Consider the following 27409-nt stretch of genomic DNA (forward strand, 5'->3'; position numbering starts at 1 on the left):
TAATGACGTGATGCTGACGTCACAGCCTTGCCCATTCAGTTCAGAAGTACTCAAGGCCTACTGCACCTCCATGATTAATTAGGAATTACCTGCCAGTCTGTCCAGAACAGCTGTGAATGCTATACACCCAGTCATGCCCTGCCTTCAGATTCAAAAGGGAGTGCCGATTTGAAGCATAGCACCATGATTCAGGAACCTTCAAAACTTCATACTTCCAATGTCCTAATTGAATCCAGACCACAGAAAAAAATATTTTGCAAGGGTATTTCATCTGTTAACAAGAAAAAAAAAAAGCAATTGATTTTACCGTGTTCTGGAATCTATTGTTTCTCGAGATCAAAAACTTAGCCATTTTGGAAAACATTCCTGGACAAGAGGGACAAGCCGAACGTTCTCCTGAGGGCGTGCTTCCCACCCTAAAGGCACGTCCTGTGTATTATAAAAAGAGCTCCTTCACCTGGGTGATGATTTCCTGGCTGTGAGTGAGGTACCATTACTCTTTGCAAGGCATTCTAAAAGTGAAAGAGAGATTGGTACTGTAAGCAGTGTTTACACGTGCACGGCAAGGTGAAGGGAAGACACAGCACCACACAAACTAGAGAGCCCGGGAAGCTTCGCGTCCCCCCCAGCGTCATGGGACAGTAATGAACTTAGTCTCTTTACAAACTTAATATCTGAAGTTTGTAAAACGCATTCAGCTTTGAGGTAAACACAATGCTTTGGATGCCGGATTGGTCAAAAATTTAAATTCCCCTGGGAAACCGATCAGTCAAGAAATCAAGTTCAAAGACGTATGGAGGGAGTAACATGCCTAGAAAGAAAAGCAAGCCACAGAAACGCACAATGATGAACTGTTTGTTTGCAAGAACAAGAGATGGCGTTTAGCCTGCGTAAAAATGAGTTTATTATTGGTGCACAGGATTAAAGATAGAACCTGCGGTGAGTAACAGGTAGTTTCCCCCCAGCCTCGCAGTCACATCAGGTATGAAGGTGTGTGGGTAAGGACTCTACATCTGAGCAACGTTCTTTGTTCAGATGTCTCGGGGCCGTCGTGCTTCCTGCCGGCGCCCACACGCAGACTCCTGCCTCCACGGTGGTTCAGACATGCTTAGTTTCCCTTCGTCTTACCACAGGCAGGTGGTGCAGACTCATCGTGGTTTTATCACCCCTGGGAAAGTGAGGATTTTAAAAACATTATCCTCTCAGAGATGTTCTGTGATCTTTACTGCCGGCGACAGGACGCTAGTCAATATATTCTAGAAGCTCTCTATGCACTTGTCACGTTTAACTTAAGTGAAATGATTCAGAGTTTTTAAGTCGCCAGATTTCAACAATACGCACACAGCCCTCGTCAGGAAGACCCTTAACTACGATAAGTAAAATTTAGAGTTTATAGTCAATATTGGGAACCCCTGAAGGCTCAGAGTTGAGTCAGAGAGGAGAGCATGTCTGGAGAAAACGCAGAAGAACAGACTGGTTAGGGAGTTCGTTGGTGGGTTTACAGACTAAGAGGTTGTGAGACATTAACTCTCCTCGCTTTTCTTGACCTTTAGTGAGGACGGAAGAAGACGTACCCTCCATTATCCAACATGAAGGTGTTTGGGGACAGGAACACTCACATGGTTGTGTGACATTGTGAAATCTCTTCCACTTGCTTCATTGATAAAAATAAATCATGTCCGGGGTAGTTTAGCCAGATTTCTGTTCTTGGTTGGAAATCGTGGTGCCAAATCGCAGTTAAGGGCTATAAACGTTGAGCTGGTCCCAAGTTGAGGAGAAAGACGCTCGGCTCAGCCCTGAGCCACTGGAGCCAGGGATGAGCTGTCCACCAAACAGAAGTTCTCACATTTGCATTGTGCATGGGAGGTGCCGGCGAGCCCTGGAGAGTCAGAAGTCTGCCTGTGGCTGGTGAGGAATCAGTTGAAATATTTAGGCTTTGACTCCACTTGGAGGCAGGGGTGGGGTTGGGGGTTAATTATACCCAGAGTGGGAAAGCTCGCTTATGGGAGCCATGACCAACAGGAGCCGGGGAAGTCATTTAATATTTTTGTTGTTGTAGCCTTTTAAATTAAAAAGTAAAAAAAAAAAATGGGCCCTAGTTTAAAAAAGAAAAGTCTCTGTACTATTAGGTATCACATTCAGATGCTGGTTATTTCGGGAGCATTCTGATAAATCCTGGTGGGATGCTCTTAGTCAGGAGCCAAGGAATGTCCGCCTAGTGTGCGTTATCTCCACCAACAGTGTTCTTTTCTTAAAAGGAATTAGTTGGCCCAAGTAGGGGGCTAGCAGCTTCTCATACCACAATTTCGCCAAAAGTACCGACACTGTTCTAAATACAGGGGAAGAAACCTGATTCCACAAATACGGCATTACAGATCCATTAAGAAAAATGTCTAATGATATTTCACTGGCAAGGAGGTGAACCTTGTGGCTGAGAAACCCCACATCACCCCATGACGAGATGACAGCCATCTCAGAAGGTTAAGGGGGTTAAGTGAGCTTGTGTTCACAGAGCCCCTGCCCAAGCAAGGGTCAGTACAACAGGCTCCTACTCTTGTCCCAAACTGATCTGCTGGATATTGAAATACAATTCAGTTACATATTTTTATTGACGCTTACAAGATGTACGTAAAAACTAAAAATCTAGTACACACGTTTCAGCTATTTCTAAAGTAGAAAAATCCATGTGCGGGCTACCAAAAAGATAACCTGCTGCAGAGACAGATTTTTACTTGGGATCCCAAGAGACTAAGAACATGAGACATGGGTATTTTTTTTTTTACTATGGTCTTTATGGGAAACTTCCACTATCTTTCATTTCATCCATGAGGAGTCTCCAATAGCCTTTGACGGGGAGGGTGCTAGAAAGCTGGAAGGCAGTGATCAGGATGGGTGGAGGCAGTCCAGGGAATAGGAATTTTTTTAAACCAAATCCTTCACCAGCTTATATATTTGAACACTGAGATGTACCCCAGGGTCTTCAAAAATGTACTGAAACTTTAGGCATTAGACTTATATGATTGTGTCACATAAATATCTTTATTTTTTTGCATTTCCATTATGTGATCACTTACCGTAACGGAGCTCTTTTGTCCACTGGAGTCTTCCCGCTGCCCAAAGGGCTTCCTCTAGGATTGCTGGAGTGCTGGTCTGCTGCGTCTCACTCTTCCTCACTCTTCCATCCTCTCTGCATTTGGAAAAGTCTTTCTTTAGCTACCTTTTTTTTTTTTTTGGAAGATATTTTTGCTGGGTATAAAATTTATGTTGACTGGGGGCGCCTGGGTGGCTCTGTCGGTTAAGCAGCCAACTCTTGGTTTTTCTGGCTCAGGTCCTGATCTCAGGGTCGTGAGATCGAGGCCCATGTTGGGCTCCGTGCTCAGACGGGAGTCTGCTTCTCCCCCTCCTCTGCCTCCACCCCCCCTTGCTCATGGTCTAGCTCTCTCTCTAAAATCAATCAATCAATCTTAAAATAATAGAATTTATGTTGAGTATTTCCTTCAATACTTCAAGGATGCTGCTCGCCTCACTTCTGGTTGGCACTATGTTGCTGAGTCGTCGGTCAACATTGTCTTTGTTCCCTGGAGTCATGTGTCTTTTTCCTCGGAGGCTCTGAGGTTTTTTCCTTATCACTGGCCTCAAGCAATTTTGTTATCATATGCCTTTACGTGGTTTTCTTCATGATCTTGTGCTTGGGATTCATTGAGCTTCTCGATTCTGTGGGTTTATAGTTTTCCTCCAATTTGGGAAAATTAAGGTCATGGTTTCTTCAGATATTTTTCCAGTCTCTCCCATCCCCGCTCCGAGGACTCTTCAGGGACTCGAATATCCCATATACTGGGCTGCTTGAAGTTGTCCCACAGCTCAGTGATGCTTGCTCAGTTTTCCCCCAAGCGGCTTTTCTGCATATTTCATTTTGGATAGATTTTATTGCTGTCAGTTCACTGATCCTTTCTTCTGCCGAGTCTGACCTTCCGTTAACACCATCTGGCATACTTTTCATGTCACCACTGAAGTTTTGCCTCTAGGAGTTCAATCAGATCTGTTTTTAAAAACACATTCTCCATGCCTCTAACATGAGTAATTCTCCCTCTAGCTTTTTGAACATATGGAAAACAGTTAAATTTACTCTTTTAATGTCCCTGTCTAGTAATTCTATCATTTCTGAGCTGGGTTTTACTAGTTAATTTTGCTCCTCATCATGGGTCCTATTTTCCTGATTCTTCATGGTCTGGTAATTTTTGATCGGCTGCCCTCATGAATATTACATGGCTGGGGGATGAATATTTTTATGTTCCTATAAAAATATGCTTCAGGAGAGCCTAGGTGGCTCAGTCCATGAAGCATCTGACTCTGGCTTAGGTCATGGTCTTGGGGTCCCGGGATCAAGCCCCATGTTGGGCTCCACACTCAGTGGGGAATCTGCTTGCCCCTCCCCCTGCTCATGCTCCCTCTCCCTCTCTTTCTCTCAAATAAATAAAAGCTTAAAAAAAGTACTTCAGCTGTGTTCTGGGAGTCAGTTAAGGATCTTGGAAACAGTTTGATTTTGTTTTTAAGCTGCGTTTTGCTTTTAAGCTTTGTTAGGTGGGACCAGGGCAGAGCTTAGTGCGATTTCCTATGACGTTCACACAAAATGTTTCTGAGAACTCTGCCCCAAGTGCCCCAAGTTAGAGGCTTCTCACTCGGCACAGTGGGAATAGTTACCTTCTTCACATGCGTGCCCTGACAGCGCTCAGCTGAAGATGTGAGGGGGATGCTCTGCTGATCTCTGGAGTATTTTTCTCTCTGTACAGGCCCTCCGCCTAGGAAACTCTAGCTGCTTTGGCCTTCTTGGACCTCCAGGTCCATCCCATTGGTTCAGAGACTGGCTGTCCTCTGCCTGGGCTCCCTTTCGCTGCAGCCTGCAAATTCTTCCAGCTAAAAGCTGGGCAGTCACAGGCCTTGCCTTGCTGGTTTTTGATCTCTCAGGGGAGCCCTGTCCTTCACTCCTGATGCCAAGGGCTCAAGTTCCCAGGTGTCATGTGTTTTGCTTGGCTTTTTAGTTTCAATAAAGGAGGGTAAACCCAGTCCCTAGTCCCCCTTGGCCAGAAGCAGGAGTGCTCTGATCAGAGAATTGCATGTTCAAGACTCCAGAGTTTTTTTTTTTCCCCCTTTGGCAGGACAACCAGTGGCACATAGGCCAGGGTGGTGGGGGGCTGTTTGCTGAGTGACTAAGGAAGTTACTCAGGGGTCAGATAGCTTTAGCAATAAGGATATTTGCTGTTTCAAGCTGCTGAGATTTTAGGGTTGTTTGTTACTGCATCATGAAATAGCCCATTCTGACCAAACAGGGTTTTCTGAGTACTCCATGAGACAGACTATATGAAGAGAACATCGTATGTGACGGATACAGAGCGTAGGAAGAATGAGGCACAGTACTCAGTCCACAGTAAGTCCTACGAAACCACACAAACCAAATGTGAGACTACACTGGCAAGGGACAGCCATTCACTCCAAGTGTTAGTAACCTTGGCTTGCATCTGCCTTCACTGTGCTGGGTGGACTCGGGAAAACGACATCAAGATGAAGAAAACAGCAGAATCCCTTCCTTCTGGAGCTGACTGAATAGCAGGGAAGCATGGATTGGGACAAATACGCTCCTTGGTGAACAGTCAACGTCATCCCCAACTGGTGAGTGCTGTGCCGAAAACATACAGTTTGCTCACAGAGTGGGAAAGGCTAGCTTCTGGAGGATTCAGGAAGGCTTCTCTGAGGAAGGGACATTTGAGCCAGGATCTGAAGGACAAGCAGGCATTAACCAGGTGCAGAGACCCCAGGAGGGGAGTGGCTGGAGGGAGCCTCGAGCCACAGAAAAGACCTGGTTGTGTCCAGAGAGCACTCAGAATCCACTGGAGGACACTGGACTTGTGCATGGATGACACAATAGAAGGGCACCCTTAGAGGGCCATCGAGGTGGCTTGGAGAACAGACTCCTGGGGACGGGAGTGGGGTGGAGGGGCTGTCGGCTGAAAGTTGGGGACAGTCAAGGATGTGGTGAAACCTGACGGGTCCCTAAGTACTCAGACGTGAATGTGGGACACAGGGACACGTCCGGGTTGGCTCTGGGTGATGAGATGGATGACGGGGCTGTTGGCTTACATGGGCGCAACGGAGAAGGCCAGCTTTGGGGTCATAAATCCCATGGGTTAGACGCACCAAGCTTGATGCTGAGACGTCCGGGTGGAGAGGAGCTGGTGCACCTTGCTTCAGCGAAGGATGCAGCCAGCATCGCCCCTCTGCACCCCCCACAGCACAGGTGGGATAAGCTCCTAGTGCGGCCATGCTAATCTAGAGACAGTCCCCACCCCTTCCCTCATCACATGGCTGCTCCGTTTCGTGGCGTGCACTCAGGAGGGGAACGAAGGGGCAGCGCTCTGGCCGAGTTCCAGCCCGTCCCGCAGGTGGTGATGCGGCGGCATGCAGGAGATGAGCACCCCGTGCGCGACAGACAGTACTCAGCAGGCACAGCCTCCATCGTCCCAAGGAAGTGTGCGGGGCTGGGCTCTCTGTGAGGACACGGCGTGGGTCTATCTCCCACCGAAGGGGCCCTTCGCCCTGAGGTGATCCATCTGTATGGAGCGGATGTGGGCAGGCAAACCTGTTGGTGGGGAAAGAGGAGGCTGCTCGGCTCAAAACAGCAGGATGTGCAGCGCCAGGCTTGCGGGTGTGGTCTGTGCCCAGGGACCATGGTGCCGGCTCTTTGTCTGGGCCACCTAAGGCCACTGCTGGATTATTCTGCCTGCTGCACCTGCCACACCATCACACAAGCTCGTTCCCCACATCGTTCCAGAACCAGGGCCCCTGAATGTTGGTGCACTCAGGTCTCCCCGTCGTACGGGAGGTTTGTTTTCCGTGTGCGTGGAAAGACTTCACAGATTGCTGTTGTTAGTTTTGGTCCCACCATGCGGCAGTTAGCGGAGCAAATCGCTTCTCGGTATCCATACTTCAGAGAAGTCCCAGGTGTCTGAGTAGCAATCCCCCTCCTTCCTTTGAAGTGTTCTGAAAGGCTGCACAGACAGCCACAGGGTCTGGCACACACAGCAAGGGGCTCCTCCTGGGCCGGAGGGCAGATGAGAGCTGCTCCCCCACGAAGCTCCTGAAAATACGATTAATGGATCTAAGACAGGCTCTCGTAGCTCAAATCCCTAAACAGCGGATGGCACCTCGGGCGTTTCATAACTTTACAATGACCGCTCCTAACAAATCGGAACATATAATTAAATGTTTGTCTGATAATGTAAGGGATCATTCCAGGGCCGCTGGCTGAAGAAACGCCCTGCTTTTTGGTTCTCCCCTCTCTGGCTGCTCCAACTTTCCCTGTCCATTCTCCCCTGATCTAAGCTTTGCAAAAAATGCCCACATGCACCCTCTTCATTGCCTTTTTTTAACCCCCTGTGGAAACTTCTGAGACCTCAGTATGTCTGGGAACATTTCAAATGCCCCGAAGACTGTAGGGGTTCCAGGCTGGGCAGCAATCACGACACAACTGGCAGGGGGAGCCACAACCGTCCTCAAATGACGCCTAGTGTGTTGACGACACGGGACGGGCAGTTTGGGCAGACGGCCAGCAAGTGAAAAACACAGGTCACTGCACCTTTTATTTGTCATTATACAAACTGATGGGACACGAAACACACTCAACTTGTCAAAACAGTCTCAATGCCTTTCAAAATCCCACGGGACGTCACCGACGATGAGGTCTTGGGCTGAGAAGCCCCGAGCTCTACGCCTTTGGACGCTGTGGCCGGAAAGAATGCGTAAGGTCCGTGACTCTGCCCCCCTCACCCGGAATTCTCCAAGGCGGGCTCCTGTCGGGCACGGTGAGGTGGCGCCCGGCACAGGTCACGTGTCCCCCGCGAGCGCCGCTCCGGAGACCCAGTCCCATCCTTGCCACTGTGGCCTGGGATCCAGCTCCGCGAGATTCACACCGTGAAAGTGACACGGAACTATACAACTTTACAAATCCACAGGTCATGAGTAAGTTCCCGAGATTTCTTAGAATAACCAACATGGACTCACAGAGCTTGGTGGCCGTTCCTATGAACATAGCTGTCCATCTGGGATCGGTCGAAAATTTAAACACTTCCCATCAGTAAACAGGGATGTATGCGCAGAGCAATCTACAGTTGGGGACTCTCTTGGCCGAGTGGCACTTTTTTTTTTTTTTTGCTCCCCTGTCCCTTGTATGCAAATTCATAGCAATGGTTTTAAGATGACAGGGACCTATTTTGCCTCCCATAGTGACCCTATTAAGACCAAGTGTGTCTACAGAAAACTCAGGAGTGAATCCAATTTTTATTCAGAGTTCTAACTGATGGTTACACGAGGGATCGTTCCACTGGCGTGTGTGAAGGAACAGTGGGAGGGTACCAGGGCCACACAGCCTACACGAGGTGCTTTAAAAACATCTGATGCATCCTTACTCCAGGCACGAAAACAATGTCTTTAAAAAAATAAAACTGTGATTTAAAAGGCCTTTATTACATGGGGACGAGGAGTAAGAGATAAAGGCTAACAGAGGGTTAATCGTGTTTGTATTTTTACTTGGTCATTCACCCTTTCTATGCTTTAAGAGCAAAAAAAAAAAAAAAACTGTCAGTGATTTTTTTAAAAAAATATGTTAGGAACCTTGGTGCTCTTGATGATCCCGTGGGTACCCAGACCATTTATATTTGGAGAATGAAGACAATATTTTAGAAAATATATCACTCCTAGCCCAAGTTCATTTGATGAAACTATTGTGTATAAAGCAGTTAATTATATACATAAATAACATAAAAATAATTATCATAAATTAAAAAGTCAAATAATCTCCCACTATGAATTCAACCGCCAGGTAGGAGACAGAAGTGTGACTGAGCTGTGTCTGGAGACCCTCTTACGTACCGCATGTTTGAGCATCTCCGTAGTTCTGAAGGCATGCATTGCACGAAACAAATTCTAGCCCTAGCCTCAGAATCTTGCTACTTGGAATAAAGTGAAGTGCTGGGAAACTTGCATTTTGCAGAACAAATCATCCTTAGCCTCACCGGCAACACAAGATTCCTCCGGCCTATGTATCCACTTCTTGACTCCTTGTTGTTGTTTCTTCCACGTGGCTCTCCCAAGGAATATAGGATGCCCGACAAAGAGTGAGCAAGGCCAGAATAAGGCAAATGTTATGATGTCATTGTGGACAGTGTTACAAGGTATCAGGAGGGTAAACACTGAGCCCGTGTCCCTGGCTGAGCAGCAGGAGGGCGTGAGCCTGGCCCAGCGCCTCTGACAGGTGCCCACGTGCGTGAAAGCGCGTGTCCCAGGGACGGAGACGTGGCTGTTACTCGGCACGTTTGTCCACAAAGGCTGTTCACGCTTCTCCTCGTGAACTAACCTTTTCTGCTTTCATTGCTGCCTGGCAGGAAACAGCAGTACGTCTGTACTTCAGAAAAACCTCTATTTTCCTGCTGTGAAGAGCCAAGCTCGTTCAACATTTTTCTAGAACACTGGTCTTAAAACACGTCAACCTTTGGAATTCAGTTGAGACAGAAAGAAAACATGAATTTCTTCCCTGTTCTTCGGTGGGTTTGGCTGAGCCTCAGCCGTAATAAATATATTTGGCTGGCAGAGGATCCCGAGCAGCTCTGCAGGAGCCGCCGGAAGGGACTTGTCACACACGGTGCTGTGTCCCTTGCGCTCGAGAAGCCGCGCAGAGCTGCACGCGGACCAACATTCCTACAGTGCAAACGACTTCAGCATGTTAAAAATCAAAGACAACATGGCCACCACAGTCTTGAATACATAACACAGGCTTGAAATAAAGTAAAAAAAAAAAAAAGATACAAAAAATCGATCCATGTTATGTTACAAAGACGCCTCTGAGGCCCGAGTCAGCGACCTCAGGGACCCCTCGCCCGGAACGAATGCGCCCAGAGGGTCGTCCGCAGCCACACTCACACATCTTCGGCCCAAAGTTGTATAACAAATTTGACTCAACCCAAATTTCAAAGAAAATAAACGTCACTTTAACGTCTAACTGCTCATTCACCAAAAACACCCAGAAGCGAGAAATCAGAGTTTCCTCGCGGCGCACTGCCCCGTGGGGGTCCTCACTGCACCCCCCTTGCGGTAACTGCACCCTGAAGGAGGCAGGCGAGCCACTGTGTTCCTCCTGACATGACATATCACCCGCCCGTGTCCGCTTGCCCCACTTCCCCAGAGCCCGTGTCCCCCAGAGTGAGTTCTGCTGGGCACGGGCTGCGTGGCTGGCACATGCGGCCACCTGCCGGGGGTCACTCGAGGCACACCGACAGACTGTGATGCCAGGCAGGGGATCTGGACAGAGTTCTGCAAAGCTAAGTCAACCTCACATTGCCATAATGATTTTTTTTTTCTCGGTTTGGTATCCAGCAAACGAATCTCAAAAATAAAAAAGAACACCCGTGCGTCGGTCTCCATCTGAGTTCTGTGTCGCGCGACTCAGTAGCTGTACATCTGCTGCTGGGGCTCGGCCTGCACCTGCGGCGGGGGCACCTGCGGCGGGGGGGGCGCCTGCGGCGGGGGGGGTGGCAGGACATCTGTCTGCGGCACCGCACGCCATGTGAGCGGGTGCTGGTCGCCGAGCTGGTTCCCCAGGGGCGTGATAGAGTTGACCAGCGTGGTCAGATTGATGAAGTGGGCCACGGACTGCGGGTTTGAGGCTTCGGGCTGGGGGTGGATCTGGATGTCGTTCTGGCGGTTGTGCAACATGGCGGAGCCGCTGACGGTGTCAAAGGTCACGGTCAGGATGGAGTTGTCCAGCTGCAGCTGGCGCTCCGGGGTGGTTAGGTGCCCAACAGCCACCGGCTGGAGATTGGTAAACTGAGTCCCAGCGGCGGTGGTGATAGGGGTCACGGTGATGTTGGTCAGGCCCACTGAGCTCGATGGAGTGGTCACATTTGGGTCACCCAGGGTCACTACCACCTGCAAGGGTCACACACAATGCAGGACCATTAATAGTCTGCAGAACAGCCAACCGCAGAGCCTTCCGCTGCAGGAACCCCACGCCTGGCCCCCTGCCTTGCCCGAAGGAAGAGAGGAAAACGTCTTTCGGTGAAGGATTAAACCAAGTTACTTTTGTCCCAGAAAAATAATTCTAGTGAAGAAGAGCAGTAAGATACAAACGGGACCACAGAGCCACTCGCTGAACCGAAAAACAAAATATCTCACGGGCCAGGAAAAAAAACAGAGGAAAGTTAACAATAAGAAAGACAGAAGAAGGTGCGCTCTGCGTTTTCCGGTCGCTCCTCTCCCGCACCTTGTCGCTGGCGAACGAAAACCCCAATGATCAAACTACAAAGAGCAACCCCCACATCCGCGGCACCAGGAGTGAGAAAATCCAGGAGAAGCAGCACCTTCTCCACGGAGAGGAAACAATGGCCAAATAAATGCAAGAATGTCTACGGTTACGATTAGCGCCCAAAACCAAGTATGAGACACACGTCGGTGAGAGAATCGTGAGCCTCAAAACCAAAGAGAGCGAATCGGAGGCTTCCGTTAAAAGCAGCAGACGGGCTGCCCACGTGCATCTCTGCTTCTGCCGACTCCCGGGACCTCGTGTGTGACCTCACCAGGGGCGGATGCAGCGGGCCCCACTCCCACACTAAGAGGACACACGTGGGCCACTTGTAACCCCAGAAACCACCCGGTTCCCATGCGGGCGGGGGCGGCTGTCCTGCACAGGCGCCACGGTCAAGCCGCGATTCACAGTGACAAGTGTGACCTCTAGGTCTGAGCTGGGAAGTGCGTCGCTGACTCTGGCTTATGGGAGAAGTGCCCCGTGTAGTGCCTGCCACCGCGGGGCCCCGGCCAGCCTCAGCATGTCCACAGGGGTACAGGTGGGGTCCCCCCACCCCCACAGCTGCTCCCACGGATGCCCCGGCCCCGCAAGAAGGGAACCACCTGCTGGATGCTCTGCACTGCGGAGTCGGTTTCGTCCCCCACGCCTGACAGCACGGGCTCCTTCTCCGAGTACTCGCTGAAGGTGGCCTCCTCCGGCCCCGGGGCTTCCGCTGCCTCCACCTCCGGCTTCTGCTTCCTCTTATGAGCCCTCCTGGCAGCTTTCATGTGCTTCCCCTCGGCCAGATCTTCCTGCTTCAGACTCAGTTCAGGCTGCAGGAACACAAGTTTTGGCAACGTCCGGGTCACTGGGCTGTGTCCCCACTGTGGCCACAGAGGTCCCAGCACGGTCCCTGGACACGGCCCCAAGGAATCAGAGTGACCACGGCACGTCTGCTCACATGTGCTTCCAGAGATGGGGCATGTTCCTGTTGGATTCACTTTCTTTCAAAAAGTGAAGGAAATTACCTATAAGTCGTATTTTTAAAAACCACATTTTGTGCTGGAATGTGAGCATCTCTAAAGATACAGTTTTGATGCCCATTTCAGCTCTCGTGAGCTCAGCCTGAGGCTGAAAATCCATTCATGCCTGTGCTTTTGTCCCCAGGCTGAAGCAACTTTACGAGAGAAAAGGCCTTGGATCAGAACGGGTTTGACTACAAGAACATTACATCATCTCCTTTGGGGACGACTACCGTGCCCGGCCAAATCGCAACCCCAGACAGGTGCCCTGCACACTTCTCTGACTGTCCAGGGTATACTGGTCACGCTGCAGTGTGACCACATTTCCAGAACCAGGCCGATGCCACGCCTGGGCTGGGTGTCAGAGGCCATCCTGGTCACCAACCACGCCTCTGGGCCTCTTGTGCGATCCCACAGGGTGAGATCCCACCCAGGAGCAGACAGACCCCGAGGAAGCCTGCCAGGGCGAGGCCATCATGGGACTGCCCTCGTAGGGGCAGGAGGTGGGCCGTGGGCGTCTGGGGCACTAGAGAAAGGAGGGGACAGGCCTTTTCGTGCTCACTCACTACAACCCAGCACCTGAGCACAGTGCTCAAAGCACCGTTCCAAATACAGAGGTGTGACTGTGATTTTACGGTAATCGAGAGCATGACATAGTCCCTTTACAATAAACCACCATTTTTATGAAGGCATTGGTTTAAAAGTTCTTTAAAAACTAAGTTCATCTAATAAAGTTATTTTAGTTAAAACAATCTAGTTACGCTGAGCTTTTATGGAAACCACCTGTGATACTTAATTTTACGTGTTAACATGGCTGGGCTAGGGTGCCCACATGCTTGGCTGTCCAGCAAAGATGCTGTGAAGGTATTTTTTTAGATGAGATTAACACTGTATCAGTGGACTCTGAGCAAAGCAGATCACCCTCCATATCGTGGGTGGGTCTCATCCAGTCAGTTGAAGGCCTTAATAGGAAAGCCTGAGGTCCCTGAACAAGAGGGAGTTCTGCTTCCAGCTCCGTACAACACCTGTTCGAGCCTCCCTGCCCCAGGCCATGGGCCTGCTCGGTGCATACCTGGACGATGCCAATGGAGGAGGCGTCGATGGTGGTGGTCTCTGGGAGGTGGTCCAGGTCATCAATCCTCACGGCCAGGACCTATGGGTGAGTACAGGTGATGAGCCCAGGATGCCGCGCCGGCAACCGACTCTTGTTATTTCTCATGGTGCCCTGAGAGGGTTCCCGGCCCGGTTCAGCTCAGGACCTACGCTGTGATGCTCACAAAGGACGCGGAGTGAAAGTGGCCGGGTGCCACTGATGTGATCTCACCCACTGTCACCAGCACCTCATTTCCACCTCCATCATCACCACGACAACCATAACCACCAGCACCACCTGCATCGTCACCGTGACAAGCATCACCGACGACCCGAGCCGCACGGCCATGATCATCAATGCCACTACCGTCACCACCACAAATACAACCAGCACCAGCACCTCTACCCCTGCCACACGCACACTCACACAGCCAGGCCTCGTGAGCACCCGCAGCGCAGCCCGCCCGGGGCTCCCTCCCCGTCCCCCACCGCCACCTCCTCAGCGGCCCGGGGTCACCTCCGTGACATGTGATGTGTTCCTTGTGACTACTCTCAGCTCTCATCTGCCTCCTATTCTCCCCCGTCTCCCACCCGAGACTGTCAAGTCCGGGAGGGCAAGACGCACCCTGTACGCCTGGCGCCCCAGGGCTCACCACCAGTGGCGGCTTCACATGTGTGTGTCTGAACAACACAGAATGACACGAGGGTGAAAGGATCCGAAGGAACGGCCCCAGCAAAAGAGGCCGGAGCCTGGAGAAACAAGAGTGGAGAAGAGCCACGGCCGCGTGTCCTCTGCCCTTCGTCCGCGAGCCCTCCCCTCCCAGCAGGCTTGTTCTGCCCGGTGTGGGCGTGCTCAGGGGGCTCGTGGTGAATGCCGCCCCCACTTGAGAAGCGGGCACAGGAAGCTAACCTTGCAGTGATCAACCCGTTAGGGAATGCTCTCCGACCCTGCTGAAAGGACTCGCCGGACAGACGCGCTCACTGAGCACCTCCGTGCTGGCTGAGGCCCCTGTCTGCACCCAGCCATGTGTATCACGCGTCCGGGCTGCAGGGACCGGCTTACACGCTCATTGTGAATACCGGTAACTACCGAAACTCAAACAGCAACAGAGAACTCGCACAAACTGCAGACTCACCACGTGGGGGCCTGCAGTGCCTGCCCTGGACCCTGAGACCCGGTTGTCGCAGCTGGCCGACAGAGTGGGAGGCTTGGCTGGAGGCTCGGTGCTGGTAATTTCAACACCGGACACCGCACGACGCTGTCTTCTGTTCCCCTGCGCGACCACTTACTCCATAGCACGGAGGATCGCATACGCATGTACAGCGTGTAGGACACGCTACCACGGCCACTCACACGTGTATCTCGAACCCCAAGCACACTGCTACACCGTAGCCACACTGCTCCTGCTGCAGGGAGGGGTCCAACGCGGCCGTGCTGCCTCCAGGAGGACGTCAGTGACCAGGGCACAGCCCCCAGCCAGCCAGCACTGTCAGTCCGATCTAACAGTCTCCGGCCGATCCAACAGACGAAGGATGGCATCCTCGGTTGGCACTCGCGTTTCCGGGCCTCAGAGAGGTTGAAGGCTTTTTTTGGGTTTTAACCTTGTGTTTCCTCTGCACGTTTGTGCAAGCTCTGTTCCTCGAGTCTCCCCCTCAAACAGCTGTCACCCTTCCTCCCGGCAGCTTAGATCAGCTGCCGATAGGAAGGCCGAACACCTGCGTCCAGGCTTCCTCTGCTCACCCACCGGGCCTACAGCGTCCCAACTGGGGTACTGCTCTGCCAGGCAGACCGATGGATGCTTTCGTCCATGATGTCTGCCCCCAAAGCGATCTGACAGCTATGGACCCACGTGTTTTTCTACTTGTGTTTTTCACTTTGTCTCTCTTTAAAGTACCTGAATTATTGATGAATTATTTAATGCCCCGGACCTTCCTCTGGAACACACGCCCAGGCGGGTAGGGTCGGCCTGCCTCTGGGCAACTGCTCCCCCTGGGGCTCAGACCAGCCTCGGCCCCCACGGCACTGGGAGGCCCCCGTTCTGTGCCCCGGGTCAGCCACCCCAATGGGAAGGACGGAGGGAGGGGACCAGGGTTGTGCTTCTGTTTTGCTGTAATTCCAAAATTCCAAAAAAATATGTTTGAGGGTCTCCACTCATTCATTCATTCATTCACTCATTCAGTCATCTGCTCGGCGCCTCCAAGGGGCAGGGGAAGGTACGGCCCGGGCCCTGCCTCTAGCAATCCTGGCTCTGCAGAGGGGCGTCCATGAGCCAGTGCGGTAGGGTCTCTGAGCGGCGGGGCGCGGGGCAGGGAGGGGACGTGTGTGCCCGCCCCAGGCTCACCTCCGGGTGCTTGCGCCGTATGTGTCTGCTCATGGAGGCCCTGGTGGACACCTTGGTCCCACACAGCTGACAGCTCTGCGCTTCCACCTTGTCATGGGTGAGCTGCACGTGCTTCTGCAGCATGTACTCGGTGACGTACTTCTTGTCGCACACGGAGCAGGTCCACTGCTTGCCCACTTCCCGCACACACGGGGAGGAAGAGACAAGCACCGGTCACGAGCAGGGCCACCCCATGGCCCCCAGGACGGGCGAGCGCGAGCTTCGCCCTCGGGCCGCACTGCGAGGGTCGTCTGCCCGGTCAGGCGGGGTTGGGGGCAAGCGGCACAGGCCGAGTGAGCAGGATGGCGGCCTTCTCCCTCACAGAGCCTGACGCTGCTCCAGCAGTTGGAAACTCGGGAGTGGACGTTTGAAAGTCCTGGTGGGCTGATTCTTAAGGGGCAAGGGGCCACCCGTGGAGGCAGGACAGACCAAATGCCCTGAAAAAGCCTGCACTGTGGAGCAGATGGACAGCTGTCCCAGCCCTGCACACGCATGGTGCCGCGCCAGGGACTGCGGAGAGGGGCCAAGCGCCTTGCCCGCCGCGCCACTTACCTGTGTGGATGAGCTTGTGGGTCTCCATTGTGTTCCTCTCGCTGAAGGTCTTCCCGCACAGCTCGCACATGAAATCTTTAATCCCTGCAGGAGAGGGTGCGCTGACCTCAGGGGCTCCCCCGGCCGAGGGTCTCCGTGTGTGCAGAGGCCACGGGGAAGGGACTGGCCAGGGGACCCCAGAGAGCAAGCGTTGGCTCCCACACTCAACCGGAGCATCGGGCGGCTTGGCGAGCGCCTCCCTCGGTGGGACTGGCGAGGCCACGGGCCCCGGGCCCTCCGTGCACTCCGCACGGGCAGAACCGATGTGCTCAGTTTCGCTCGGCACCTGCATTTCTGCAGCTGCCCAGGGCTCTACTGGTTTCGCCCCAGACCCGAGAGCTCACCTGTCTCTCGGGGCTGGGGGGGCGGGTCATCCCACTCGCCTACGGCCTGGCAAGCACGCATGGAGCCAGCAGGTGGGACCCCCACCACCCCCTTACAGACAAGAAGAGGACCCTCAGCATGCCTCGTAAACAAGGGTTTCCCCAGAAATGGAAACGAGGACAGTGACTTTGGAGGCCCACGGCGCTCGGTCCTGGGAGCGTGTGTGGAGCCCCATGTGCGTGGGGCCCTGGGCTCACCGTGGCTTGCGGAGGGACAGGCAGGGACAGAGGTGACCACACCCCAGCGGCCTGTGTGGCTGTGGAGTGCAGAGTGGGACGGGAGGCGGCTCAGGACCCAGGCCCAGGGAGTGAGGATGCTTCCCAGAAAAGGCGGCATGAGTCTCGGAAGAGCTTCCCCAGGAAGAGGACACCCGTGGTTGCCCAGTGACGGGGCACCGGCACGCGGAGGGCATGGGGGGGCGACAGCGAGGGAGGTGGGTGCGCAGGGAAGCTGGACCAGATGGTGCAGCTCTCAAAACCCAGTTACGGGAGGGGACACGGGGAACCACGGGAAAGAAGTTCCACACAGACAGAGCCGGTCAGCGGGGGCAACCTTCCCTCAGTTCCCGCGTCCCCTGGTTCTCGCTCTCACACGTTTATCCACACGCACGTCTTTTATGAGAAAAGAGCTCAGAGTTGTTGCTATAGAGGCTGTTTTCTCCCTGCTGCATCACAAACCTCTATGTAAATCAATACACATCATCACTTTTAGCGGGTGCACTGTTGTTTTTCATGGACACACAGACACGTAAGACGTTCCAGCGTCTCCCACCCCAGACAAAGCCGTGATGGACAGCTGGCCCCTCGGTGATCAGTTCATGGGCACACGCTCGGGCACGTGGCTGGGTGCAAGGCACGGACCCCGCAGACCTGGGGGAGCTCAGCAAACGCCTCAGTGGCAAGCCGAGCGGGGACCTGGGCTCCTGCGTGCGTGGGCGGCGACACGGGGATGGGTGCTCGCAGGGAGGGGACAGTCTCTGACAGAGGCGGCTCCCGAGAACCAAGCGACAGGAAGCGGGAAGCCACAGGCAGCTCTCTCTCCCCTCCTGTTTCCCGGCTTCCTGTGCCACGGACTCACCCGTGTGCCGCTTGTAGTGCTTGAGCATGTTGACCTTCTGCGCGAACTTGCGGTGGCACTCCTTGCACTCGTACTCTTTGATGCCCTTGTGTAGCTTCATGTGGTGACGCAGCGCGTGCTTGGTCTTCATGCCTGCCGACGACGCACGTGAGCCAGCCCGCCGCCCTGGGCCACATGTGCCACACCCCGCACACCCCCGCAGTGCCTTCGCCTCGCACACCCCCGCGGTGCCCCTGCCCCGCACACCCCCGCGGTGCCCGTGCCCCGCACACCCCCAGAGTGCCCACACCCCAATACCCCACAGTGCCAGCACCCCACACACCTCCATGGTGTCTGTACCCCAATACTCCACGGTACCCGTACCCCAATAGGTCCTGCATCCAGGACCCTCTTAAGTGCCTGCACCCCAATACCCCAATGGCACCTGCACCCAGGACCCTTCAAAGTGCCTGCATCCAGGACCCTCCACAGTGCCTGCACCCCAATACGCCCACAATACCTGCATCCAGGACCCCCATGGTGCCTGTACCCAAGGAAACCCACCACAGTACCTGCATCCAGGACCCCTCACAGTGCCTGCATTCTGGACCCTCCACAGTGCCTGCACCTAGGACCCCTCACAGTGCCTACACCTTAATACCCCCAAAGTGCCCATGACCCAGACCTGCAACAGTGCCTGATCCCCCACCCTGGGCCAGGACACTCCCCCACAGTACCCACATGCCCCCCAACCGGTGCCTCAACCCCCCACAGGGGCCGTGACCTGGACGCTCGGGCAGGCACAGGTCTTGGTGGGTGCAGAACAAGAGAACGGGGGTCAGGGCGTGGGGGTGAATCTCCTAGAGAGCCCCCTCCACCAGTGGCAAGATGGGCACTTATGCCCTCAGAGGCCCTTAGGGGTTTACTGTCCATGTCTAGACAGCTCACCTTGTCAGGGGCCTGCCCAGACCTGAGGGTCAGTGCTCGGATCGAGGGGCAGATGTGACCACTGTGACACAGCCGAGTCATCTGCTGAGAGGGGGCCAGCCTGCCTGAGCTGCTGGGGCTCCCGACGGCGTGCACACTGAGATGAGGAGTAAGTCCTCCGGATGCTGGGTGCTGCGTGGCGCAGGCGTGGACCTCCAATCCGCCTTTAAGGAAACGTACCTTTGCTAAAGGACGTGAGATAAACTACAACCTCACTAACTTGGGCCAGTGGAGAAGGGACGACCCTGGTACAGGGCGGGGGTCAGTGAAAGGGGTCCCGGTACAGGGCGGGGGTCAGCGGTGGGGGGGGGGTCCCAGTACAGAGTGTGAGTCAGCGGTGGGGGTCCCAGTACAGGGCAGGGGTCAGCGGAGCAGGAGGGGGGGGGTCCCTGTACAGAGTGTGAGTCAGCGGCGGGGGTCCCCATACGGGGCAGCGGTCAGCAGTGGGGGGTCCTGGTACGGGGCAGGGGTCAGCGGGGGAGGGGTAGCGGTACAGGGTGTCCACTAGGTGGGCAATGCTGTGTGGGAAGGGCTAACGGGGTTGCAGGGTGGGCAAGGGGCACTGCAGAGCAAGTGGGCAGTGGCTCACACACACAAAGCAGAATGCGTCCCATCCTGCAGGCCACAAACTGAACCAGCCAAGAGACAGTGGACAGCTAACTCAGAACCACACAGAAAGTGACCTCCTGGAGGGGCTCCAGACTGGGGCAGACACAGACCACGGCTAGTACTGCCCTCGGTAACAACAGCCAAAGAACTGTAGTGCTGAACAGAGTCCCCACCAGGTTACCTGGAAAACTCCTCATCCTGGTGAATGTGGAAGAGGGTCTCAGCCAGCTCTGGCCCCTACTAAACCCAGACCTGGCCGAACTCAGGCCTGCAGGAGCCCTGAGCCTGCATGAACCCCAGGCCTGGCTGAACTAGGCCTGCAGGAAGCCTGAGCCTGCATGAACCCCAGGCCTGGCTGAACCGGGCCTGCAGGAACCCTGGGCCTGGTTGAAACAGGCCTACTTGATCCCCAGGCCTGCATGAACCTGGGCCTGGCTCAACCCCAAGCCTGCAGGAACCCAGACCTGGCTGAACTAAGCTTGCATGAACCCCAGGCCTGGCTGAACTGGGCCTGCATGAACCCCAGGCCTGGCTGAACTAGGCCTCCATGAACCCCAGAGCTGCATGATGAACCCCAGGCCTGGCTGAACTAGGCCTGCGTGAACCCCAGGGCTGCATGAAATCCTGGGCCTGGCTATGCTGTGAGAAGCCATGAGAACAGCCCTGCCTGAGCCAGCAGAAGGAGAAGTCTCTGAAGTGACCATCCACCAGAAAAGGCTTCCAAGACTACAGGATGGGAAGGCATGGGTGGGCCCAGTGCTGACTTCAGAAGAGTGTTTTCCCCTTAAAAAATTATTTTTAACTTTTTGATCAAAAAATTCCCACACACTCAGTGAAAAACCTACCAGTGACCAGAGGTTAGCCCCGAGGATAGCGCTCAGCAGCCCTGCCAGGTCACATGGGCACGCTGGGACACTGCTGAGCGTGTTCGGTCACGCAGAATGGCCCCTCCCCAGTGCAGTCCCCTCTGTCTGTGCTGCCATTTGATACTCGCCTCAACATCTGGCCCGGCTGGTACAAACCTACCACCAGGCTGCTCTCAGCACGAAGCACCACTCCCAGCTGGTGTCTGTCCATTAACAGACACCCGCCACGCCAGTGCCTGCCACGGGACCCGTCTGCTCCCGGTGCCAGAGGCTGGGCTGTGCACCAAGCTACACAGGGAGGGGGCCAAACAAAGGCCAAGCGCCACGTGGCAAGGGATGAAGAAAAGCAGGATAAAGCAGGGACAGGAATGGAAGGACTGGAAGTGGCCCAGAAGCTGGCTCATCCTGTGGGATGGACGGGGGTCCCCTCAGAGGACGCATCCAGAAGGAGTGTGGGAGGGGCCGAGAGCTACTTGGGAAAACAGCATTCCTGGTGGAGGGAAGAGCCAGTGCAAGGGCCCTGAGGCCAACGGAAAGAGTCCTCAGTGTTTCACGCTGTTCTCTGTCACAAACAGGGCTACGTTATGTTTAAGCTGCAAACAGATCTTTGTACCAGAAATAAGCTACATTTCTAACTGCAGCTAACAGCGCCAACAGCCCACCCCAACTGTACCAATGCGCACTCCCACCCGAAGTCCACGAGTCGGCCTGCCTTCTTCCCTTCACCAGCACCGGCGGCCCCCAGGCTGTGCCGGGCACAGTGGCATCTTGGCTCTGGCCCCGGTGGGACCATGGCAGAGGAGATGCATGGAAGGGAACCAGTCCCTGTTGTCTTGTTCCATACCCGCACCTCTCTCCCACAGGCATCTAAAAAATGGATTCTATGTCACAAAATGATGCATGGTCATAAAAAGAAAATACACAGAAGGAAAGACGCAACAAAGTTCACCTCCCCATTCTGGGCCCCCCCCATCGCAGCCTGTGTTGGTGACAAACTATGCTTCTCTTTCCATTTTAAAGAAAGATCTGCGAACAGCTGTAAAATACATATGACTGCCACACGGTGGAAATTTTAAGCCTCTCTCTGTTGGGACTTGGATTCACTCTGCATCACATTTACAACTTACTCTGGACCAGCAGCTAGTTTTTTTAATGGCTAGAATTCCCAAGCCTGGACCGGGGCCGGCCCTCTTTACATCTTTAAATGCACAGAGGCTTTCCTCATGCAGGCCACACACTGCCTCCCCAGGGCCTGTCCCAGGTACTTCACGGCAGGCCGACTGATTCCGAACAAGGTATTTTCCTGGGTATCCTGCCCCATCCTGTTCCTCACCGAAACTGCTGCCGGGGCTGGGACTCACGTCACTCCGAGCAGTTTCGCCCCTGAGTAAATCCCAGTCAGTCCTAGGACGTCTAGGAAAAAATGTGAAGTAACAGTACGCGAGAGGGTTTCCTGCAACATTGCTTGTAATGAAAAGACCACATGCAAAAAAAACCCTCGATATAGAAGTAAAAGGGTCTGGTTACAAGAATCTGCAAGATAGAACCCTATCACGGTTTTGAGAGCTAAATTAAGGCAATTTTACCTATTCTGACGTGAAAACTCTCTAAGATGAATTTCCAAGTAAATAAAAAGCAAAGTGCGGGGGGAAAAAAAACCCCAGATAAACACAAGCATTTGCTTGTACGTGGTAATGACTATAATCTGAAAGCAAAATGACTACACCAATAATTTAGTGTGTATGAAATAACGTGTTAGCCCAAGTACTAACACCAGCATTTATGAAACAATTCAGAATTCATGGAAAAAATCACGAAGCTAAATATTAAACACACTTCTAATATGACCAGGTACACAACATTGTAAGACGTGGTTCTGACTTCAGTGCCCACCCTGGGCAGCTGCCCCTGCCCTGCCAGGGAACCCAGATATGGCTTCTGTCTGACCCCCCCCGGGGGGGGGTCATCCCTACCAGGTCTACCTCTGACCCTCCCCATCTCTGTGCTGCTCAACACCACTCCCTCCTACAAGTGGGGAAGGGGCTGGGAGAGCCAGGGCATCACTAAGACAAGCACAGAGACCTCTAGAATGTTCCTACAGAATGGTGACTAGTGGCTCTTTTGAAGAGTGTAACAGGTCTGAGGCGGAAACGACAACTCTACCTTGCGTGCCACCTTGCGTTACCGTGAGAAAAAAAGATTTGTTTTTGGTTAGGTGCCTGCATTACTTTTCCAGTGAAGAAGTCTGCACACTGTCCTTGCACAAAGAGACTCTGGGGGACGGACAAGAAACTGTCACCTCTGGGGAGGCAGACGAGGGTCGAGGGCGGGGGAGGGGAAAGGGTCATGTTTTGCTTTCCTTGTGGGTCACTCTTCCAGGCTTTTACATGTCATCTTATTTTACACATGCTAACGGGTTATCCAACGAGTGGCACGATGAGACACTGGTGTTCTCTTCACTCTTTTTTTGTTTAATTTAAAAAACCAAGTAAAGGAAAAAGAAAGACTTCACAAAAATATACAATTTTTAAAAAGATCTAACCGCAAAGCCGACAGCCCTGATGTGCCCCGTGTCTGCACGGGGACGGTCCTGCTGCCCTCGCCATAGATGGTGCTGGTAACAGCCTGAGAAGCTCTGTGCTCCCCCTCTTCTACACAGTTTCGTTTTGTTTAAACAGAAATGGGTTAAAAATTTACCACTGAGATGATTTTTTTTCCTCATTTTACTTACAGATGTGAGATATTTTGTTAAGAAGTTTATTATTATTCAACTAATTTCACCCGATTACCATGAAGGCCACAGTCATCCCTGGTCGCAATAAATCGCTGTTTAATGTGTACCTGGTTCCAGTCAGCAGGCAGTAAGAGCCGGGGATTCTGCATTATGTGCGCAGAACACACAGCAGTTCTTAGAATTATTTGGTGCTGCAGACAACCCTTGGCTGGGCTGCTTCCCCATTTTAAAAACGATTTATTTGTGCCTTGAACTCATCATGTCCTCTGCCTTGCGGACCACCCTATTTTCTCCCTAACCTCTCATTTAAATGCTGCCCTTGCATCTTGTTTCTCTGTGACACAAGTGAGTCAAGTCTGGGCTCCCCCCAGCGGCCTGGCAGGCGCTCCCCAGCTCCCAGGTGTCCGCTGTGCCCACAGGTGACAGATCATGCCCGTCTGGCCCGGCGCCCCCGTACCTTTCCCGCATTCGCACAGCCCCATGCCTGCCCAGCCCCGTGCCCAACGGGCCACGTGCCCCCATACCTTTCCCGCGCCCGCCCCACGCCCACCCAGCCCTGTGCCCCCATAGCTTTCCCGCGCCCGCCCCACGCCCGCGCAACCCTCTGCCCCCATACCTTTCCTGCGCCCGCACCACGCCCGCGCAACCCTCTGCCCCCATACCTTTCCCGCGCCCGCTCCATGCAGCCCTGTGCCCCCATACCTTTCCCGTGCCTGCCCCACGCCCGCGCAACCCTGTGCCCCCATACCTTTCCTGCGCCCACCCAGCCCTGCGCCCGTCCAGCTTTGTGCCTGCAGGTGATAGCCCGCGCCTCCGCGGCCTGTGCCCACCCAGCCCCGTGCCCAACGGGCCGCGCACCCCCATACCTTGCCTGTGCCCGCCCCACCCCACGCCCGCCTGGCTCTGTGGCCCTGTACCTCTCCCGCGCCTGCCTGGCCCTGTGCCCACTGGGCCGCGAAGCCCGTACCTTTCCTGCATCCGCCGTGTGCCCACCCGGCCCTGCGCCCCCGTACCTTTCCCGCACTCGGCACACAGGTACTCCCGGATGTTGTCGTGCACGCGCATGTGCTCCTTCAGCATGTCCTTCCGGGCGAAGGATTTCCCACACTGCTCGCAGGCGTGGCTCTTCACACCTGAACAACAAGTGCATCAGAATGTCAACCCGCAGGTCCACGTCGGCGGTCCCAGCACAAGAGCAGTGATGGAGAAGCGTGGTGGCAGGTGCACAGCACGCTGCAGCCGGTGCGCCCTTGGCCTCCATGGGAGCTTACTGTCGGCTTCTCGGCAGTGGGAAGATCCCCAGGACCCAGGGCCATGGGGCAGGGGGCCGTGCTGGGGACGGAAGCAGTGGCAAGGGCCCAAGGACGAGAGAAGCCAGAGAAAGGCATGGAGGAGGTGCGTGTGACTGCCGAAGCCTGCAGGGAGCATGGGGACACCCCGGTCCCATCCCGGTCCCCGTGGCAGGGTGCTACCTGTGTGGATGAGCTTGTGCCGCTCCAAGTTCCCGATGCTGTTGAAGATGCGGCCGCAGATCTCGCACGGGTGGATGTACCTGCGAGCGGACGGGAGCCTCAGGCAGGCCTGGCCGCAACAGGGTACGTGCACCCCAAGCCTTTCCTCCTCAAAGCGGAGGCAAGAGAGTGGCTAGGTGGGCACACGAGAGTTTTGACTTCCAAGAGGGCTGAACTGTGCCCCTCTAAGTCCACAGGCCACAGTCCTGACGCTCTGACCGCATTTGGAAACAGGGTCTTTACAGAGGTCGTTAGGAGAGACACGAGGTCGTCGGGTGGGTAGGGTAGTACGACGGGTGTCCTTATGAGGAGGAGAAATCAGGACACGGACGTGCACAGGTGGAAGCCCATGACACGGGGAAGGCCGTGTCTACCCACCCAGAAGGGAGGCCCACAACAGCTGCTCCCTCCAGAAGGAACCAGCCCCGCCGACCCCTCGACCTAGGGGCCCCGGCCTCCGGAACTGAGACAGTACACTTCACTGTCGGGGCTGCCCAGTGGCCCTGTGTCAGGCAGCCTGAGCCGCTCCGCCAGCCTCTACCGGGGACGGCCCCCTCACTGCTCTTGAACCCAGCACCGACTGCGGGCTACAGCAGATGCGGGGCTGGCACCCCTGGAGCCTAACTGCGGTGGGGCAAAGGGCTTTCTGGTGGTTCTGCAGGCAGACCGAGAATCCCACTGTTACTCTGTGATGTGGCCGACCCGTGTGCTGTGAGGCCAGGAGGGTGAGGGAGACGGGACCGATGACGGACAGCACGAACAAGGGGAGTGTGCTTCCCTCTAGACCCGGCCGCAGGGCTCCCCGAGGAGATGGACTCAGCTGTCAGAGCGCCTGCCTCCCCACAGGGAACGCGCCCCCCGTGGCATCAGGCCCGACCCCGGAGCCCCCAGCCCCGGGGGACCTCCTCACTTCTGCACATTGGGATCTGGCAGGTTCTCGCGGTGGATGACCATGTGCGCGTGGTAGGTGGCCTTCAGGGCGAAGCGCCGGTTGCAGATGCTACAGCCGTAGCCCTTCTCCTTGTGCACCTCCATGATGTGCTTCAGGTACTCCTTGCCCCGGCCGAAGGTGAGCTGCCAACGGGCACACCGTTCACACCCGGCACCTGGCCTCCCGCCGTCCAGCGCGGGACGGCCCCACGACGCACTGAGGTGCCCCGGCCGGACAGAAAGGGACGCCTCGAAAGTGCAGAGTGGGGGGTGGGGTGCAGGAGGTGGACGCCAGCCGACCTGCCCTCCAGACCAGCCCGCACCTGGGCCCCTCCCGCTGCCCGCCCCCCCGACCTCCGCTCTCTCACCCCCGCCCGCCGGCCCCGATGGGCGCATGGCTGCCAGCGCTCACGCACAACACGGAACCCGCACGAAGCAAGCTCCCTCGTCCCGAGCAGTGAAGCCTCATGCAGGGAGCAGCGCTCACCCGGCCAGCCGCTGCAAACATGCAGCGCGGGTGCCCCGGCCGGGTCGGCCACTTGGCCGCGTGCAGGCCAGCCCCCCATCTGACACCGCGGTCGGGCGAAGAGAACCAGCCCCGCCACCCCTGCGGAGCCGCCCCCAGGCCTCTGTCTGCGGGACGACAGCGGGGCGCGGAGCAGGGGGCGAGTACCTGGCACCGTTTGCAGCTGTATTTGTGAGGCTCCGAGTCCGCGCTCGTATCTGAGTTGTCGTCGTTCTCTTCCGAGGAGATGCCGATCTTGCCGATAAACTCCTCCCTCTGGTGGTCGTCCATCAGCGCGATGTCCTGCAGCACAGGGAGGCCGTGGCGTTGACGGGTTAGTCGTGCCCCAGCAGTTAACGGGACTGCCCCACGCGGAGAAGGCAGATGGCACGGAAGTCCCACCCGGGTCCTGCTTGCTGCCTCCCCTGGGGCTCCCCGGGCCCCTGCGTGCACCCCACATCCCGGCGGGAAGCCCACCAGGCTCCTGCCTGCATTCAGACAGTTCTGCCCGGCCCGGGGCAGCCAAGCCGACCAAGCCTCTGCCCTGCATCCCTGGGATGCAGCCTGGCCTGGGGCTGCCTGGACTTGGGAACACTAGTGTCCCCGACCGCGATGGTGGCGTCTTGGCCCCTGGGATGGGATTGGTCGTTTCTAAGGCCTCTTTCCATGTAGCCTGGCAAGGATCGCCCTAAAGTTCCGCTTTACTTCCCTGAAAAAGACCACGAGAAACACTTGACTAGTCACGTCATGGGCTAGAGAAGCCCCAGGTGAGCAGCTGAGAGGGGGCCCTGCGGTGGGTCCGTGGTCAGGTGCGGAGCAGAGGCGGCCTTGCCTGTGGGGGATTTGGCTTCCCGTCTTAGCTGCTCCCCGCGACGGCTGCAGCGGACCTGTGGCCCACCCTCCTTGCTGCTGCCCATTCCCCAGCGAAGGCCGCCAGGGTGGTGCACCACAGCTGGCCAAGCTTCCTTCTTAAACAAAACTTAGGATTCTGAGGAGGGTGGACAGGTGTCCTTTGGAAAGTTCACTATCCTGTCTCCCCTAACCCTCCTGGAGCAGAGAGGAGGTTTTCACAAGGGCCTACTGTTCCGTTTCTTACTCGCGTGCCCTTCCGTTTTCCATTAGCAGAAAAACAGCAGTGCCCCCTGGAGGAAGGCTGCCCGAGGACCAGCACCTGACGGGTGCCATGCCGCTGCGCCGCTCACACCGGCCAGGCCCTTTGCCTCTGCTGGGTCTAATTTAATCCTCAGGAAACCGTCCTTCCGTGGCAGGTCTCCGGGCCCCCATTTCCGAGGCTCCAGTGGTGGCGGGCTGAGGTCTAAGTCCTTCCAACCCTGGCTGAGGCTCCCGGATGCTCTTGGCCCCTTCCTCCCGCCCCAGCTTCGTCCACGTGGCTCAGCCCCTGCGATGGGGGG

General features: G+C 55.2%; 1 protein-coding gene and 1 long non-coding RNA gene across 6 annotated transcripts in view; both read right to left on the reverse strand.

Moving 5' to 3' along the window:
- Window positions 1-880: 880 nt before the first annotated feature.
- On the reverse strand, window positions 881-3402 carry LOC141371528 (uncharacterized). Of its 2 annotated transcripts, XR_012376544.1 has the most exons (3): window positions 3075-3402; window positions 1620-1905; window positions 881-1168 (listed from the first exon to the last, which is right to left on the reverse strand). It is a non-coding gene; the product is annotated as an uncharacterized lncRNA (long non-coding RNA). The 2 variants fall into 2 exon arrangements; XR_012376543.1 differs by having other exon boundaries at window positions 881-1905.
- A 5094-nt stretch (window positions 3403-8496) lies between these two features.
- Window positions 8497-27409, reverse strand: part of PRDM15 (PR/SET domain 15) — a 62470-nt gene continuing 43557 nt past the window's right edge. For all 4 annotated transcript variants that reach the window (XM_025863475.2, XM_025863474.2, XM_073887056.1 and 1 more), the window contains 10 exons: window positions 26166-26300; window positions 25473-25636; window positions 24524-24603; window positions 24065-24184; window positions 17877-18008; window positions 16377-16460; window positions 15786-15961; window positions 13424-13504; window positions 11953-12162; window positions 8497-10974 (listed from right to left, as the gene is read on the reverse strand). In XM_025863475.2, the coding sequence (XP_025719260.2) occupies window positions 10492-10974; window positions 11953-12162; window positions 13424-13504; window positions 15786-15961; window positions 16377-16460; window positions 17877-18008; window positions 24065-24184; window positions 24524-24603; window positions 25473-25636; window positions 26166-26300 (1665 nt within the window). In that variant the 3' untranslated portion in view covers window positions 8497-10491. The remainder of the gene's footprint in view (window positions 10975-11952; window positions 12163-13423; window positions 13505-15785; window positions 15962-16376; window positions 16461-17876; window positions 18009-24064; window positions 24185-24523; window positions 24604-25472; window positions 25637-26165; window positions 26301-27409) is intronic.

Source organism: Callorhinus ursinus, unplaced genomic scaffold (genome assembly GCF_003265705.2).
Source record: "Callorhinus ursinus isolate GAN/ISIS: 27379988/994484 unplaced genomic scaffold, GSC_fseal_2.0 scaffold75, whole genome shotgun sequence".
Taxonomy (NCBI): domain Eukaryota; kingdom Metazoa; phylum Chordata; class Mammalia; order Carnivora; family Otariidae; genus Callorhinus; species Callorhinus ursinus.